We start from the raw sequence: 17,702 nt of genomic DNA on the forward strand, positions 1-17,702 counted from the left end.
TGGGTTTGGGACCCAAGGACACAGCTTCCACAGTCCCTCTTCTAGGCATCACTCACTTCACCGAGAGGGAAACATGAAGATAAGGTTAAAGCATAAAATTACCGGGGCTCAGAAGTAGCTGGCAGCCCCTCCCCAGGCAAGAGCGGGACCCTGGCTTGAGATGAGGCAGGGGTCAGGGGGATGGGACTCTGCTGGACAGGACAGTGGCTGCAGAGACCTTAGCAAGGAGGGACTTGGGGATAGAACCAGCACCCAAGTGCAACTTGCCTGAAAGCGGCCAGTCCTCGCCGTCTCAGGTAGCAGTTGGGTGGGCAGTTGGGGCCCCTCAGGGCTAGCTCTGCCCTGTGCCTCACTTCGTCAGCCAGTCCCTTGCCCCTCCGGGCCTCAGTTTCCTTATTTGTGGAGTATGGGTACTAGTTAGACCCACTCCCAGGCGTGTGGTCAGCACTGCATGGGGTGCAAAGCCCTGTCCACTGCCAGCACCCGTGGACACACTGAGATGTCTCTCCTCTGTTGGCAACGAAGTTCCTGGGCTCCCCCTGGTCACAGCAGCTTTCTGTCCAGGCCACTGCACCAGGTGGGGAACAGCCTTCCTTTGGCCACTCTGTCATCTGCTACCTGCCCACCAGGTGACTCAGATCTGGGGGTGGAGTCCATAGAGGGGTCACTGCAGACATTTTGGGAGTCACAAAGGCACTAAGATCCAGGCTGAAGCAATAAGACACTTCATACATCGCTGGCAGGGCCACGGGGACCTGGAGGAGGCGTGTTCTCAGGCCCAGGAGCCAGCAGCAGAGGAGGCACCAGGCTGGGCGCCCGGGCACCACTCCCAGGAAAGAGCCTTCAACTGCCCCTGCTCACTCTCGCCTAGCGTCAGCTCCACTCTTTGCCCCCAAGGTCCTGGGCCTCCATGGCTCTTGCTTTTTATCCTTTCCTGCCTCCCTGTCACTCCTCACACCTTCCTGCTCTCAACCAGCCAGCACTGTCTGTAAAATAAGGATTGGACAACTGGATGAGGTTCAAAGCTTTCCTGTGATGTACTCCAGTGAAGGGACAGAACACCGCAAGGCCTCGTGAGATTGCAGGTGCCGAAACGTTCCAAAGTCAGAGCGCCAGACAAGGGCATTTTCCATCTTAACTGCTCTTCTCCCCACTTTCGGTGTGCGGGACCCTGAGTGAAGGAGAGGATCCCCCAACCCCACCTGCCCTGACCTGAGGTCAGACCTGCCTGCCGGCTTACTGGTCACTATCCTCAACGCAATAAATCTGCCCCACTGCGCAGAATGACCCTTCCGCAGGCCTCCTGGTGGTCGGGCATAGGAGCTTCCCAGTCACGCCCTGGCGCCTCTGCACTCACTGTGCCTTCTCCCCAGGATGACTGGCCAAGCCTTCCCTGACCATTGGCCTCGTCACCTCAAAAATCAAAAGATGCTGTCACCAGAGGTGGTCCTCAGCACCCACCCCCCTAGAATTCTCCACTTTTAATCTTTAATTGGCATCCCCTATTTTCACATCACAGGTCTGTTGCTCCTCTGCCACCCCCCCCAAGCCAGCGGTGGCCTGGGCAGTGACCCTGCAGGCCCTCACTTTCTGCCTCCCATCCTCCCGGGGGAACAAGGAGGAACGAGAGAAAGGCAGCACCCTGTCCACTCCACACGTCAGTGGGTCCCCTGGTGGGGCCTGCTTACCCACAGCAAGTCCCTGGGCCTCAGCTGACCCGGATGTAAAGTGCCGTAATGATAATATCAAAGGGACACACTGTGTACAGAACTCAAGAGGCCCCACTCAGGCCTCCACAAATGAAAGGCATGGTTTTATTGTCATTACAGAAAAACCAGTGGAAGAAAGAAAGACTACCAAACTGGGGTTTTTTTGTTATAATAATAATTTTATAAAGTCTTATCAGATATGTATCTTTCCCTCTCTCAGGTGGCAGGTACACCTTCCTGGGAAGGAAGCAAACCGGGCAGCTCGGAGAGGCAGCCCCTGCCCCTGAGTCTAGCCCTGTGCGGGTGGAGCTCTGCAGGCAGAGGGTGGGGGCTGCAGCTTTGGCTCCATTTTCTTGCCCATTTGCCCACCCTCCCAGAGCGGGGCTGGTGCAGAAGAGGGCGGACACATTCACAGGTGGGGGGGTCAGCACCAGGACATCCATGACTGCCTCGGGTCCAGCACCCCGTCTCAGGATGGGGCTCTCTGCAGGTAGGAGCCAGAGAAGCTGGGGTCTCGGAGCACTCGGCTCAGGGGAGAGAGGCAGGGTGGGCTCACCCTGAGACCAACCCCAGGAGAATAAATAAATAAATACTGTAAAACTGTGCAGTCCCCAGCCTGGCCTGCTCTTCCATCAGGGGACTGTCACTGTCAACCTCAGTTCCTCTGGCTGCCATCCTCCCTGAGACACGCAGGCTGGAAGGAGGGGGCCCGCCCCACCCTGCGAACTGAGAAACCAGGGCCGGCAGGGTCTCTACAGTTCAGGAGGCCATGGCAGGTTGCGGGGTTGGGCGGGGGGGGGCCCTGGGCCTGGCCCACGGGTGAGACAGACCCTGCCTGTCTCCCTTGCTTTCTGACACAGGCTCACCACCATGGAGCCACGTGGGAGCTGGGGCTTGACCTTCAAGTTGTGTGACACCTCCCCCTCCACCTTGCCCCCAGCCTCGCTCCTGCTGACTCTTCCTGGTCCAGTTGCCAGAAGCACGTGGGCACCAGGGTGACTGGAGGAGGGACAGTGAGAGCCCAAGTCCAGCTGGGGCCAGTGTCTCCTCCAGAGGATGGCTGGGTGAGGCGAGGAGGCTGCTTGGCCGGGTCAGAGCCGGAAGGGGTACTGTCGGAGGTAGTCGGCCATGCGCCGGGGCAGCGGCAGACAGTCCACGTCGGTCACCAGACGGTTGATGACCAGGCGGCACAGGTGCTGCAGGCTGCGGGCGCTGCTCCTGCGCACGAAGGGCTGCACCAGTTTTAGGTGCACAGCGGTGGCCGCCGGGCCGGGCAATGCCAGGTCGCCAGGTGCATCCTCCTTAGGGACAGGCAGGGCTGGGGGCAGTGCAGGGTCAGGGTTGTCACCTCGGGTGTCCACAGCACAGGAGGACACATAGTGCTGCACGAGGCTGACGACGTCTGGGAAGGCCAGGATGCGCGGCCTGGACAGGCAGTTGGAGTCCAGGCGGAAGCTGGAGTCGGCATACTCGATGCGCACATTGGTGGGGCCACGGGTGGTTTTAACCGACAGTGTGAACAGGTAGCTGGGGTGGGTGCTGTCACGTACTAGGAATGTGCCTTCTGGCATCTTCTGCAGGTGTTGCCGGGCCTCACTGGCCGTAATGGAACCCCAATACCAGCCTAGACAAGTGGGGGAGAAGGGGCCGAGAGACTGGTCACAGTGGTAATTATCGGGGGGGGGGGGTGGCAAACCAGGGCAGGGTGGCTCTGTCTCCCACTTCTCACTTCCCCAGGAAAGGCTGTACCTCTCCCCACAGACTCTCCTGGGCAGGGCTATGCCTCTCAAATCAGAATTAACAGTCAGAGTTAAGCTTCCTCCTTGACTTCTCAGGTTAAAGCATGCCCCCTCCTCAGACTTACCAGATTCCCGAAGGTAGGAGAAGGTCTTGGCTATGCACAGCAGGTCTTCCTCTGGGTCTAGCACCTTGGGCTCACTCTCTGACTGGGCTGGGATCTCCTCAGCCACCTCCTCCAGGAAGGCCCCGGCAGACAAAGGCTGCATAGCTGGCTCAGGCTGGGCCCACCGGGGCCTCTGCCCTATCTGATCCACAGCCAGTAAAGGACAAGGTCTAGAAGGGAGTGGGTGGGCAGTGAGTGGAGGCCCTGGCTCTCCCCACTTCAGAGCTCCCCTTTGCCCCAGACCGGCTACATGACTCCAGTCTCTCCCACTTTGCGCCTCGGCTTCCCCCTGGCCCACCCATGGGCTCAATGAGTCCAGCACCCCTCCTCCCACTTATCACCGCAAAATTCCCCGTGACTGCTTCCCCCACACATGCGCTTTCTTTTGAAAGAGACATCTCCGCCCTCCTGCATTTGTTGAACAGTATGTAATCTCTCTCTCTCTTCTCCCTCTGTTTTGCACCAATCAAAACCACAGATCATTCCCTGTAGACATTTCTAACGCACAGTGGCCAGCTGGTGTCCTCGCCACACTGACAGGATGCAGCGCAAAGACGCCTCGCACTGGTGCCCTCCCGGCTGAGGTGAGCTGGTTAAATGCACTGGCTCAGTTGAGCAATGGGAGGGACCTCAGCCCACAGTGGGCAGAGCTTAAACAGGTCAGCGTCTGACCCTGCTCTCTGCTTCTCCCAGCTGAGAGTTCCACGTGGGCAGTGGCCTGTAAAGGCACTGGCTCATCCCACCTCCCATAAATGTGAGCTCCTGATGAAGGGCGAGGTACTCATGCCCATCCCAGGTCCCACCCTGGCAAGCCAGCCCTGCTAGGCTCTATGATCCCCTGACTCTTCACCAGAACTGTCTCCACCCTCAGTGAGGGGTCCTACCAGCCCAGACACGAGGGCTTCGGCCACACCGTACCCTCAGCTGGCTAGAGTTGGATTGCTGAGCCAGTCCTCATCCGAGCAGTAGCTTCCCCCTAGGGGAACCCCACCCAGCATGGTGATCCTGGGCTTCCTGGGAGTGAGGGGCATGGCCCTGGTTCCCAAGGAAGGGACAGTTGGTCCTCCCTCATTGCTTACAAAATGCATCCTTAGGCTTCGGTTCTGGGTCTGGTTCCCCTCTGGTCCAAGGTAATGAAACCATGGGCCCAATCCTTAAGAAAAACTTATAACCCAGCCATAAAAGCAAAGGGTGTCACGTGGGAGGCAGGGTCTCCCTGTTCCTGAGCTGACCCCGCCAGGCCAAAGGAAGGAATGGGGGGGCGGCGTGGGTAAACAGTGCCAGACACTGCTCAGGAGGCAGGAAGAGGGGCAGAAGCCAGCAGCAGGAGCCAAATCCAACGGTGAAGGTCAGAGAAGACCCTTAGAAGATTTAAACAAAGAAAGGCCCCTACGTACTCAGGAGCAGAGGGGGCCACAGACCCTGAAACACCACACCTGCCTAATCCTTTCCCACACCCACTCTGGCTGCACCGTGGGGGCTCTGCAACCCCACTCAGGGAGCCGAGGCTGGGTGCCAAGGAACTGGCTGGTGGCCTGCCTGTTGGGCCTCAGAGATCAGCGCAGGCCCGGGAATCTTCCAGCATGGTAGGCACTTAGCCAGTCAGACTGGAGACTCTGGGGGTGGCCACGTCTGGACAACTTAGCAGGACACAGATGGATGTGGGCAACCCTAGGCTGACAGTGTGTCTGGGTGTGTCCATGGCTGTGTCATCGTCACGGTGGGGGCGGTGGCTGGTGTGTTCCAAGTGTGGGTGGCATGTACGTGTGTGTGCCTGCTATGGAGCCCAGCCTTTGAGTCCCGCCTGGGGACACAAGCCAATGAGGCAAACTCAGCCCTGAGGGGGGACCCCTCCACAAAGCTGGCAGCTCAAACCTACAGGTGGGAGTCCCTAACTCAGGAGGGCCCTGCTGGCCTGTGGCTGTGTGTGTGGAGCTCTTAAAATCGTGCTCCCTGACATCCAACACTGGCCCTGAGTTTCAGCTGAAGCAAAGTGAAAGAGAGTGTGGGACCCTGGAATTGGGGGGAGGTGCTCTGAGGAAGGCAGTGGTGGGGGGTGAGGTGTTTAGGAGCCCCAGAATTCAGAGAGGAGGGAGGTGCTGGAGACAACTGGGGAGAAGTATAGAAGTACATTCTTCCTGGCGCCCCGAGTCTCCTCCCAGGAAACGGGGATGGCTCAGGAAAGGGCAAGGGGCACTTCAGCCTCGCCTCACCTTCTGTCCTCCCCACCGGGCTCCACCCAGTTCTGATAATAGCAGCCACTGGGCCACCCAGCTCTCTCTGGGGATTTCTCAGCTGTGAGATCAGTCTGGAAAGAGTCAGACCCCCTTGGTTGAAGGTGGGGCTGAAGCTCTGGGTGGAAGGAATGCGCTAAGAATGCTCAGCTAAGGCCAAGACTGTCTTATCAGCCCCACCCCACCCCCGAAAGTCTTTGGGAAACTTGGAGAAGAGAGGCAGGATCCTAGACTGGGCGGAGAGGAGGGGTGAGGCAATTGTGGGGGTGTCCCAGACAGGGCCCCGCCAAACCCAGGCTCTCCCAAGAGCTGCTGGTCAGCAGAAGCAGATGCCAGCCTGAAGAGAGGCAAGCGTCTCAGACTGGTTCCCAAGGAGAGACTAATTGCTAGCCCGTGGCAGGAGAGGGGATGACCAGACAGAGAGGGGCAGGGGCTGGCTCAAGGTCACCAGTAGGCCCAGTGTCGGCAGACTAGGGTAGAGCGCTCTGGGCCCAGAAGGGAATCTGGGCAGGTGAGCCAGGTCTTTGAGGTTGCGCTGCCACTGGCGTCTACCTGCTCCATTCAGAACCCAGGTTTAGTCCCCCCTCTGCTCCTCCGGTCGCCAGCCGACCCCATTTCCCTACCCACAGTTGTTACCATTCCCTGTTGTCACCTCCCCATGTCCTGCCGCCCTCCGTCATCTCCAACCCGGCAAGCCCTCATACACGGCGGCTAGCACGAGGCCGGTACTCTCCCGTTCTCAGGCCAGGGGCGGAGAGCTGCGCTTACTCACCCCTGAACGCAGAGGACCATGTCCCGGCAGCAGCAGCGGCAGCTCAGGAGCTGGGGCTCGGCCGGACGGCGGCGGCTGGAGGGGGCCGAGGGAGCGCAGACCGCACTCTGCGGGCAGACGACCGGGGCGCACCGGAGGTGGGAAGTGACTGAGAGGCGGCGCGCGGGCGGGCGGGGAGAGCGCTGGGGGCGGGCCGGGAGGGCGAGGCGGGGCGAGAGGCCTAATCTTAATCTGTCGTCCTCCGCGTCCCAACCCTTCCCGGAAGCGACGTCTTCCTAGAACAGCGGACGGCGCAGCCCGGCCGCCGAGGGGCGCGGGCGGGGGCTCCGGCCCCGGCGGCGGCAGCGGTGGGACCTCAAAAGGAAACACCTTTGACAGATTTCCAAGAACTTTCCAGGAAAATGAGGCGGGGCCCGGAGCGCAGACCAATCGCAGCGTAGGAGGCGGAGTCCAGCGGCGGGAGAGGGTGCTGAAGTGAATGTGCGCGGGCTGGAGCGTGACCCAGACCAGACAAGGGAAAGACCCGATTTGGAGAAGGCCGGGGAGGAGCAGGGGCTCTACCCAACGCAGTCAAGACTTCCTTTGGGTACTTGCCTTTGTTGGGGACAGGCGCCCTTATTTCTTGGCAGATGGCAGCGCGCGGGCGGGGTCACACGCCTCCAAGGCGGTCTCCCTGGGGAGCAAGTGCCGCTTTTGTGCCGCGTTTGGACCCCCGGGCTCTGTGTGTAGGGGGGAGGGGAGGGGAGTGGCACGGAGTGGGGTTTGGAAAGGGATATGGGGGAGAGGAAGGGTGAGGAGTGAGGTCCCAGATCCAAGCAGATCCACGGGGGTCAAGCCTGAGGCTACCACAGCCAAAAGGAGCCAGGCAGGAACATTGTCTCTGAAAGCGTATGAGGAGAAGGCACACACCCCAACCTTTTGCACCTGGCAGGACCATCCAGCCTCCACCCCGCTGGCCTCTGGCCTCTGGCCTGCCCGCCGATCAGGGAAGAAGTGACGACCCACTGGGGAAGGCAGGCTGGGCCAGTCAGCCCCCACCTTACCCCATAGGACAGTCCAGTTGGGTTTCTGGGCTGGTGGGTCTTCAAAAAAATCCAGAAGTGGGACCTGGAGCTCCAAACACCTGGAGTTAGCGGATGTAGAGTGATAAAGGTAGAGGGACAGAGCAGTGACACTGGATTCCATCCACATGGAGCACTTGCTAAATTTGATTCTCAACAGCTGGTATTGCCCCCATTTTGCAGACCACGAGACTGAGCCCCAGGGAACAAAATGCTTTGCTAGGAAATAGCAGGGTGGGAGTTTGATCCCAAATCTGAATCATGAGTTCATGCTCCTACCTGTTACCTTCTCCACCTTTTCCCAGTTCACTGGACTTACCAAGGAGTATGAGGAAAGACCATAGGAACTATGCACACCTCTTCCAAGCCCTTGGGCCAGAAGGAGGGTAAAAGAATTGGAAAAGTGGAAGGGTCCACTCCTCCTAACCCTCATTGCCCAGTGTATACCCCAGGTTCCCTGGAAAGAAGATGAGCTCAGATCACCCACTTTGGTGGCCGGGGCACCTGGGAAGACAGTTCTTCGGTAGGAACTGTCTACTGCCCCATTACTATAAAGACAAAGGGACTTCACAGCTGCCAAGCAGCAAAGCTAGGATTGGGACCTTGGTTTCCATGGGGCCAAATCCCGAGCTCTCTATCCCAAGACTCTACCCTTTCCCTCTAACTGTAACTACCTTACTGAATGCTTACTATGTGCCAGGTGTTCACAGTAATTTCCAGCCTCAATTCATTGTCTACCTACTGCATATTGTCCCCTCTTTACAAGCGAGGAAACTGGGGCACAGAGATGTTACAATGTAACCTAGATCTCACAGCCGGCAGGTGGTGAGTTGGGGCTTGATGCCCAGGGCCCCAGCCCCTCCCCCACGTCCTCTCTAGGTGCCTGTGACATGCCAACTCCCAGACATCCTTCAGAATCCAGCTGAAAGGTCTTCAGTGAAGCTTTCCTGCCCCCAGGCCAGTCGGAGCACAGTGGGTGCCTCTTGAAAGCTCCCCTATGGAAAGCCAGTGATTTCGCAGTTCTGTGTGTAAACTAAAGGGCCTGGAGGGTTTTGCCTGGCAACCACCCTTTGTAAACTTGACAGTGCTATGCACCTCACCCGGTGCTAGGAACAGTGGTGTGCCTCTGTTTTTCCCCAGGTGCCTGCCTACCCCAGATGCTGGGGGTAGGTAACCTGGCCGCTATCTTCCCTCCCACCCCCTCGGCAGGCCCTTACTGACTGCTGGTCGCACACTGCCACCCAGTGGCAATTCCTCTCCTGGGTTCACTAGCCGAATCGGTAGAGTCTGCCTTCGAGGGTAACCCCTATCCGGCACCCCACACATGGCCCTTGCTCCGGATCTCCCTGCCCCTCCTCACCCTGAGCAATGAGGAGATGGGTCACAGAAGTACACAGCAGTTTCCTCCTCAAAGTCTGGCTCATTTGGTTTCTGTAGTCTCACCCCGTGCAGCCTCTCCGCTCCCAGGAGGACAATCCTTGCGTGTGTGTGTGTGTGTGTGTGTGTGTGTGTGCGTGTGTGTGTGTTGGGGGTGTGGCGGATGTGGAGCTCCTCCAGACACTCACTGGACCCCTGGTCACTGTAAGCTATTCCAAAGACCTCAGCCCCATCCCAGTGGACATACAGCTATCATGAGGGCTGTGTGGCAGAGTTTGCCACCAGGAGCCCACCCCTGCCCCTGCCCAGCCATCCCAAATACCAAACCTCCCTTCAGTGTGTGGGTGGATGCGGCAACAGCTACTGGAACGTGAGCAGTGAGGGGAAGCCGTGCATTCTGACGCAGGGGTTAAGTGATCAGTTGCCAAACATCTGTCTCTGTGGGACCCATGTGAGGAATGTGTGTGCTTGTGTGAGTGCTGGCCTTGGCTGTGGAGACTGCAAGGGTGGGGGTGTTGCCGATGCAGACTTCTTACCTTTCTGTATGGTTTGAATTTATTATAATAGGCAAGTTTTACTTGTGCAAATAACACTTGTAAAAATCCTCACCAGAGGATATGTTTATTGATTTTTTAGAGATAGAGAAAGGGGGGGGAACATCAATGTGAGAGAGAAACATCGATCAGTTTTCTCCCTCCATCCTCCCAAGCCCCCATAAACACCCTAACTGGGAATCAAACCCACAACCCAAGTATGTGCCCTGACCAGGGATCGAACTCACAAACTTTTGGTGTACGGGATGATGCTCCAATCAACTGAGTCAACTGGCTAGGGCTATGCAATTAAAATGTTTAATAAAAAAGACATGAGTGTAAAAAATACAATGATAAAAATCTTAGAAAAATTGTGATCTGATTAACACCACTTTTAGAAAGCACATTGTCCCTCAGGGGTGTCCCACCTTATGGCATCTCTGGGCCTCACTAGAAGAAGAAGAGTTGTCTTGATCCACACATTAAGTACATTGCGGCATGTAATCACACACAAAAAATTCATAAAGTTTTAAGTACATTTACAACTTTGTGTTCAGCTGCATTCACAGCCATCCTGGGCCGCATGCGGCCCGTGGGCTTGGGGCTGGACACCCCTATTTAGAACATGCACTGAGATGCCCTTGGCTGGGGGAAGGAGCCAGCCTCCACCCTTGGCTGCCTTGTCCTCTGCTTCTGAGTGGGACTCTGCTTGCTCAGCCTTGGGTTCACCTGGCCCAAACCAGTGGCCTTTAGAGCCAGGATCCTTCTCCAGCTTTCAAGCAGTGGAAGCTTCCAGATCTCAGGGCTTCCTCCAAGGCTCTGAGATCTTGGATCAGATTCTCAGATGGGGCTCAGGGACAGAGGTCCTGGGTTCATATGGGCATAAATGTGTGGGTGGGTGTCTTGTGTGCTTGTGCATACTGGTGTGTCTCTGCATGGGTGTGTGCACATGTATAAATGTGTGCACCTGTGTGTGCATATGTGAACTGTGTGAGGGTATGTTTGTGCATGTGGATGTGGGAGGGGGGTCAGGGAGGCACACAAGAGGAGGCCATAGCTCGAGGGTGAGAGCTAGACCCCGGAGTTGTTCTTTGGGGTTGGGATGGGGGCTCTGCCACGATAGCTATTGACCTCAGGCAGGTTGTTTGACCTCTCAGGGTTTCTGTTTTGTGTGGCTGTCGTGTAGGCTATATGGCACGGGTACATCCCTCGCCTTTTCCAGTCCAATGAAGTCACTGGGTGCCCAAGTAGAGCACCCACCCCAAGGTCTGATCTGAAAGACGTGTTCAGTAGGTCAATTGAAGCTATTGTCAGGGCCTCCTGTTTCACGGAACCCCGCTGGTTTGAAGGTCGCTTTAAGGAGGCAGGGAAGAACCCTCCCCCACCATCCAATTCAGTGCCTGCACACAGTGGGCACTCGCTCTCCAGGGGCTGCTGCTTTGAAGAGCCAGGACCTGCACCCCAGGCGGCGACGTGCACATGTGTGTTGGGGCATCAGAGATATCCGTGGAGGAGACGGAGGCCCCGGAGCCTGAAGTCCTGGAGGTGGCCTGTAGGTGGCAGCAGAGGCACGCGCAGGGATGCGCCGAGAGTGCACCGAGTCGCACTCCCTCAGCCCACCAGCTGGGGATCCGGGTGAGGGGAGGGATGTGCAGGAGTAGTGCAGATTTGTCCCGGGAGACAGCAACACCCCCTGTGGCTCTAGACAAGTTGTTTCTTCTCAGGGGGCCTCCTTTTCCTTCGTCTGTGAAATGAGTTGTTTAAGAGCGTGTAATGGGAAAATGGCTCAAAATAAGTAAGGAAGTCTAAGATGAGCTCTCAGAATAAACCTAAATGGGAAGGAAAAACCACAAAGCTAATAGAGCTTAGCTGTCTCTGGGGTGGGAGGAGACTTTTTAATCTCCAAAAGCCCATACTCTAAGGTGAAGAGTTGATGGCTCTGGCCCGATGGGAATTTAGAATTTCTGGTCTAAGGACGTTGGATCCAAAGGGCAATAAATAAGCCAAGGATAGGAACAGGAGACGCACAAAGGGGGAAAGAAGCCAGGGTTCAAGAGACGCCCAGAGCCACCAGGAACTAGAGAGACGCGAATCACAACGAAACGCCTCTTCACTCAGCATTTTGTTGGCAAAAATGAAGACTTTAAGTACGCCGGCGGTAGGACCCCACTAAGGAAGTCGCAAGCCTGACAAGCCATATTGGAGGGCCGCCTGAAAACACCCAACTCAGGCGGCGAAACAAGACTTCCTGCGCTGTCATTTCATAGGTCGCTTGTAAAATCCTGGGCTCACACAGGACCCGGCGAGGGCAGGACTCGGCGGCTTTCGCGCTGGGGTCTCCGGGCGCGGCCCCGCTGCCTAACAGGTTGACGCCCACTGGGGAAACCACGCCCCCTGTAACGTGGGTCCCGGCTCTGGGATGGGGCCTGCCCAAGGCTCCCGCCCCGCCCCGCGGCGTCGGGTCTGAGAGCGCCTGGCCCTTTAAGGCTGACAGAGTTGAGCTACCAGTCTTGGACGCGCGGGGGGGGGGGGGGGGGGGCGGGGTGCAGTCACGTGGGTCGCGGGCGGCTCAACTTGCGGCTCTGGGCGCTGTTAGCCGCTGGCTCCCGCTCCCGCAGCCCCTGCCCTTCGCCCGCGCCGCCTCCAAGTGCACTGCTGTCAGGTACGCCCTCGCCAGGTACGCCCTCACTGGGCCCCCTCAGCCTCCTGGTCCCGGGGCCCCTAGGCCACTCCGGTCCCTTCCCCTCTTAATAGGTGTCCGGGCCGAATTCGCTGGTGCCCGGCTGCGTGACCACCGCCCCCTGCCGCGCGTCCCTACTCTCAGGCAGTTCTTCCCGCATTCCCAGCGCTGTCTCCAGCCTGCCTCCCAGTCTAGCTCAGGGGCTCCAAGGCTGGGGTGTGTTGGAGGAGTCTGAGCGGAACTTACTCTTCCCCTCTTCCCTAGGTGGCCCTGCACGCGCCAGGCTGGGGCCGCCTCTGAGCGCCCCGCGGGGGCCATGGATGGTGAGACGGGAGAGGAACAGGAGGGCCCGTTGCCCCGGGCAGGTGCACCCTCCGGCCCCAGCCCAGCTGGCTCTCTGGCCTTCGCGGGGCGGCGGGAACCTAAGAAGTACGCAGTGACCGATGACTACCAGTTGTCCAAGAAGGTGCTGGGCCTCGGTGTGAACGGCAAGGTGCTGGAGTGCTTCCACAAGCTAACAGGGCAGAAGTGTGCTCTTAAGGTCAGTGGCCCCCTCACTGCAGCCTGGGTGACCTGGATGGTCCAACAGCAGAGGGCTGTGGGTGCACAGTATGCCTAGGACCCCTGCTGCGCTTCTTTCTTATGTTCTGCATAACGTTTCATCCTCACAGACCCCTGTAGCAGCAGGCTCCTGGCCCTCGGTGCTTTATAGGTGGGAAACGGAGGCTTAGCGAAGCTCCTGATATCTCAGTGAGCGGTGGGTGGAGTCTGTATAGCTAGAGCCTGCTGCACCAGGAAGCAGGGAAGGAGTGGTTCCTGGCTCTGGGGTTCTGGCTGGGCCTATGTGTTCCCGCCCAAGGGGAACCCTCTTTCCATTAGAAGCTCTTCTGATTGGAATGGGTCCGACTTTCTCTCTGTCTGAGGCCCAGTCACCACCAAAGCCTGGGGTGGGGCTACTTTTTCTCGTGGCCTCTGTGTGCCTCAGCTGGAGAGGTGGGGGCCTTCCGGAACTGGCTAGTGGGCAGGAGGCTGCTGATGGGCTCCAGCTGAGTCACCAGCCCATGCTGATAGGGGCAGGCCCTGCTCCATGCCTGAGGGCGGGCCACCGCAGCACACCAAAGGCTCCCGGAGCCTGGGCTAGGACCTTGATGACACAGGTGGAATCCCGGGAGTCCTGGGTGTGGCTGATCTAGCCATCTAGTTCTGGCTTGAGTAACTCAGTTCTGGGCCCAGGACCCTTCCCCATACCCAGAATCCCTTGAATCTGGGAACTTCAGTCAATTGCAGTTTGTGCCAGTGGCCACCTGGGTGGGTAGAGTATGTCAAGGAGAGCAAACGATCTTCCCATTTTACAGATGTTACAATTATGAGCCTGAGCTCAGGGTCCTGCTCTAATTTCTGGCCTGCATCTGCCAGCTCCGGGACCTTGGACTGGATTCTGGAATCTTGAAATCAGGTTTCTGCCTCCGTTCAGGGGAAGGCCAGGGCTTGGTGTAAGCTTGGCATGAGATGACGTACACAGAGTAATTGGTGTGGAGCCTGACGCTGGCCTGGAGGGGCTACAGGACTTATTTAGGGCACAGGGTCTGCAGGTGTCTGAGTGGAAACCTGGGCTCGGCTCCCTGTGTCTTTCCCAGGGGCACTAGTGGGTTGTATCCCTAGGGTGGTCTTGGAAGGGATCAGGAGGATGGGTCGGGAGGAGGCTCAGGGCTGGGCTGCTGGGGCTGGAACTCAGACTTTTTTGCCTACTAAGCCAGCAGTAGAGTGGGATTGGGGCTGTTTTGGAGCCCCAGGCAAGTGGTTCTTGGAGTCCTTTAGGGAAAAGATGGCTCTTCTGAGGGGAGATGGGGCTCAGGGTTGGGAAGGGAGCATTTGCACCCTCTCCCTCGGCACGGCACTGTCTTCATCCTGTCACCTGTGGTGGTGACAGCGTGCAGTCTGGGTGGGGAGGGGCTGCCTGAGGCCAGAGAACCTCTTCTTAACACCAAGGCTTTGGCTCTGAGCGGCTCCCGAGCCACTTCAGCTGCTGTGAGCGAGGCAGGCTCAGAGGGGGAGGCTGCAGTTCGAGGGCTCAGGTAGCGCCAGCTTCAAGCAGGCTGAGCCTCGGCCCTTCCCCATGGATGCTGTCTGACGGGTGACCCGGGGGACTTCTGACCACAGCAACTTCCAAAGCATCTCTCCTTGGAGGTAGGGCCTCAGTACTGTCTCTGTCCTGGACTGGGCACTGGGGCTGGCCTAGAGCAGAGTCCCCTGCTGTGTATCCCTTTAGGCTTTATGGGCAAGCATGGCTAGGGCTACCCTGACTTTCGACCTTCAGGACCTGGCCCTAAGTTGGCACTCACGTGGGACATGGATTAGATTTGGCCCCCACATTCTGTTCTTGGCCCCTCACACCCCTGTTCCAGTGACCAAGCCTGGAACTCCTTACCTAGCTAGGTAGGTTCCTGTCACAGCTTCCCAGATGGGATTAACGCAGTCTCTGGCGCGTTGCACCTGTACTGCGAGGGGTGGCTCTAGCCTTGAGGAGGGAGGTGGCATTTTTCTGCTTACGTTTTTCCTCTGTCCCCTGCCCAGGAGGGCCCGGGCCTGGGGGCCTCAGCACATGGGCAGGCCTGGGCCCAGGGAGCTCAGCCAGTCCATGAATGGGTGGGTGTCAGCTCTCTCTCTGCCTCTGCCTAGCCCTCTACCAGCTGCCCGGTCAGCCTAGGTGGGGCCCCTGGGCTCTGTGTCTTTCTGTCTCCCCAGACCTACATCCCAGTCTCCCAGGCTGGCCTGTCTTCGTCTTGTAGCCTGGACATGTTCGGGTCAACTCTGCCCTTCTTGGTAGTCCAGGCCTAGTGCCCTGGCCTCTCTCCATGCCCGTCTTCTTGGCCTTGTTGCCCTAGATGGCAGATAGTGTGCAGCATGAAACCTGGAGCCCAGCAGGCACTCACAAAACAGGAAGAGTTGTGGTGGCTGTCCCTGCGGCTGTTGTTCTTCTTTGGGGGCCCTACACGAGCAGGCTTCTCCTTCCCGGGAGCTGGGCCTCTTCCCCTTTCCCTCAGCCCCTGACGGCTGACGTGGCCCATCTTGGCCTTGCGCACACTCACACTCGGGGCTCCCTCCTGAGGACAGCTTCCACAGCTAGTGCAGTCTTGCTGCTCTCCAGGCCCCAGGCCGAGCCAGACGACCGCCTCCTGCTGACTTCTTGCTTGCGCTGCCTCCCAGGCCTCACCGGTTAATTGGTGCCCCTCAGCTTCACTCAGCACTGGGCACTGCCCAGAAGGCCTGTCTCCCATCAGTCACCCCACCACATTCAAGACCCAGCCCCTCAATCCTAACCACATATATGAAAATTGGGACCTGAAGTTATTAGTCAGAAGTCATGTGACCTGACAGAGATGGGACTGCAGCAGAGGCCAGAATCCCCTCCCCTCCTGACTTCCTGCCCAACGCACCTGTGGTCCACAGCCTCCCGCAGGCAAAAGTAGCCATGGCACTTAGGTAAATAAAAGCAATAAAGGTCCTTGTGGAGACAGAGGGGCTCATCCATCACAGGGGAGGAGAGGTAGAGTCTTCTTTTCTGCCCCTGCTCTCTGCTCTCTGGGGCTGCGAGCGGGGCCCTCTCCTCTGACCACGAGCATGTTGGAGGCCCGAGGGGCTCCCTGTGCCCTCTTCTGCTGGTCTTCTTCACAGAATGGCATGGTGGGGTACTGGGCCCACAGGCCCAGGGGATCCCTGCATTGCCTCATGGGCGGGGCTGGCCTGTTGGAGCTGGTGCTGCAGAGCTGGATTTGGGGTTAGGTGGGGCTGTCAGGCAGGCCAGGTACTTTCTCATTTGGCAGCTGCCACCCCCTCACCTACCTCTCCAGACCGGTCAGATCAGCCTCTGCTGAGCCACTTGTTTCTGAGTCAACATATCAGGAAGCATGCGGAGGGGCTGCTGGCAGCCCTGTACAAGAGTCCCCTGCAGTGTTTCTGCTGCCCTGAGCTCCTCCCCAGGCTGCCCCCTCCTGGAAGGGAAGCATCTGAGGTGCTGATGGAGCCTGCTGAAGTGCTAGGGCTGGCAATCAGCTTTTTAAATGAGGATCCCAGGGAGGGCATCAAATCCTAAGAAATGCGAACAGTGGCATTTTCAGCAGCCATCGATTGTTTGGGATGCTTCACACCCTGTCTAGCTGGCCTTGCTCACAGTTTGGAAGCTGCTCGCCCCGCCCACCTGCCTCCTGGCCCGATCCCCTCTGCCGGGACTTCCATCCAGGAGCTGATGCCAGCCCTCCAGGCCTTAGGCCTTGATGGTGTGGACTGCAGAATTCTCACAAACAACTAACAGTTTTCCAGAGCATTCTGTCTGGCAGGCCCTGTTCCCTACGCACAACACACATGTTATCTTACCTAACTCCTGTCATTCATTCCCATTTTCTGGAGGGAGGTGCTGAAGTTCAATGAGGTGAACAACTCACCCAAGGTTAACCGCTGGTGAGTGGCAGGGCTGGGGTCTGAGTCTAGGCAGTTTGATGCCAGAGTCAGCCTTGAAGTCACCTCATTGTGCCTCAGGCCAGGCCACGGGGCTGTGGGAGGGCCTCTGAGACTTGGCCCCTGGAAGGAGGCTGGCCTCGTCCCCCGCAGCTGCCTGGCAGCCTGGGCTGGGCCCCAAGTGCTGCTCTGGTGCTCGCCTCCCTCTGCCACCCATACAGTATCATATGCCCGTGAGTGGACAGGCAGTGATCCCACAAGGCCAGTGCCCAAGGACCAACTCAGATTGTGTGGTTCATCCTCAGCCTGTGAGCCCAGAGTGCCACAGGCAGGAAGTCAGGTCCATGAGTGGGTGAGGGGCATGGTAGGTGTCAGGGCTGGGCCACCCGGGGCTCGGGAACAGACCTCCTGCTCTCATCCAGGCCTCTGGCCCAGGAAGGGTATGGATGAGGGTGTATGTGACAAGCTGCCTGGTGTGGACAGCTCCGTGCCTGCTGGGGAGGCCCACTTCCCCCCGCAGTTCTCTGTCCGGGCAGGATGTGGCTGCTCTCAGCCAGGCTGGCGTCTAGGCCCTGACAAACCCTGGGGAACCATGGAGGACAGAGGGCTCTGCGGGAGAAGAAGTGTTTGTGCAGGGCCTTGAAGGATGAGGACGAAAGGTCGGCAGGACGCTCCCTCTCCTTGGCCCACACCTGAGACCCATACCTCAGTCCACCAGAGGCTGCTGGCTGTGGCCCTTCCCTCCGGCCCACAGAGCTCGCTCCCAGCATCACCAGGACCTTGGTGGAGTGCTGTTGCTGGGGTGCTCAGGGGCTTCTGGGCAGTCTGGGCTGTTCTGCAGCCCAGCTGTGTGGGGAGGGCCTGGCCTCCGTGACAGTGGGGTCAGTACTGTCTGCCACGGTCTGCACTTGGGGAGGCTGTTTTCCTGCTTGGAACCCTCATCTTCCTCTCCCAGGGCCCCCTGGGGATATCATCTTG

The 17,702-nt window shown here is 58.4% G+C and overlaps 2 protein-coding genes across 3 annotated transcripts in view; one reads left to right on the forward strand and one right to left on the reverse strand.

Moving 5' to 3' along the window:
- Nucleotides 1-1,062: 1,062 nt before the first annotated feature.
- CISH (cytokine inducible SH2 containing protein) lies at nucleotides 1,063-6,774 on the reverse strand. Its single transcript, XM_024565885.4, has 3 exons — nucleotides 6,619-6,774; nucleotides 3,574-3,782; nucleotides 1,063-3,333 (listed from the first exon to the last, which is right to left on the reverse strand). The coding sequence occupies exons 1-3, from the start codon at nucleotides 6,636-6,638 to the stop codon at nucleotides 2,801-2,803; spliced, it is 762 nt and encodes a 253-aa protein (XP_024421653.1). The 5' UTR covers nucleotides 6,639-6,774; the 3' UTR covers nucleotides 1,063-2,800.
- A 5,364-nt stretch (nucleotides 6,775-12,138) lies between these two features.
- The window catches only part of MAPKAPK3 (MAPK activated protein kinase 3), a 28,289-nt gene continuing 22,725 nt past the window's right edge, over nucleotides 12,139-17,702 (forward strand). Inside the window, exons 1-2 of one of the 2 annotated variants that reach the window (XM_024566155.3) lie at nucleotides 12,139-12,251; nucleotides 12,534-12,810. In XM_024566155.3, the coding sequence (XP_024421923.1) occupies nucleotides 12,586-12,810 (225 nt within the window). In that variant the 5' untranslated portion in view covers nucleotides 12,139-12,251; nucleotides 12,534-12,585. Of the gene's footprint in view, nucleotides 12,267-12,533; nucleotides 12,811-17,702 lie in introns of both variants that reach the window. The other variant, XM_024566156.4, reaches the window with a different exon arrangement.

This window comes from Desmodus rotundus, chromosome 8 (genome assembly GCF_022682495.2).
Source record: "Desmodus rotundus isolate HL8 chromosome 8, HLdesRot8A.1, whole genome shotgun sequence".
Taxonomy (NCBI): Eukaryota; Metazoa; Chordata; class Mammalia; order Chiroptera; family Phyllostomidae; genus Desmodus; species Desmodus rotundus.

Excerpts from the sequence above, each read along its gene's own strand:
- CISH (XM_024565885.4), bottom strand. The coding sequence starts at position 6,638 with ATGGTCCTCTGCGTTCAGGG. Across the intron at positions 3,783-6,618 it reads ATGGTCCTCTGCGTTCAGGG|ACCTTGTCCTTTACTGGCTG; the intron begins GTGAGTAAGCGC and ends ACTCCCTTCTAG. Across the intron at positions 3,334-3,573 it reads CTCCTACCTTCGGGAATCTG|GCTGGTATTGGGGTTCCATT; the intron begins GTAAGTCTGAGG and ends CCACTTGTCTAG.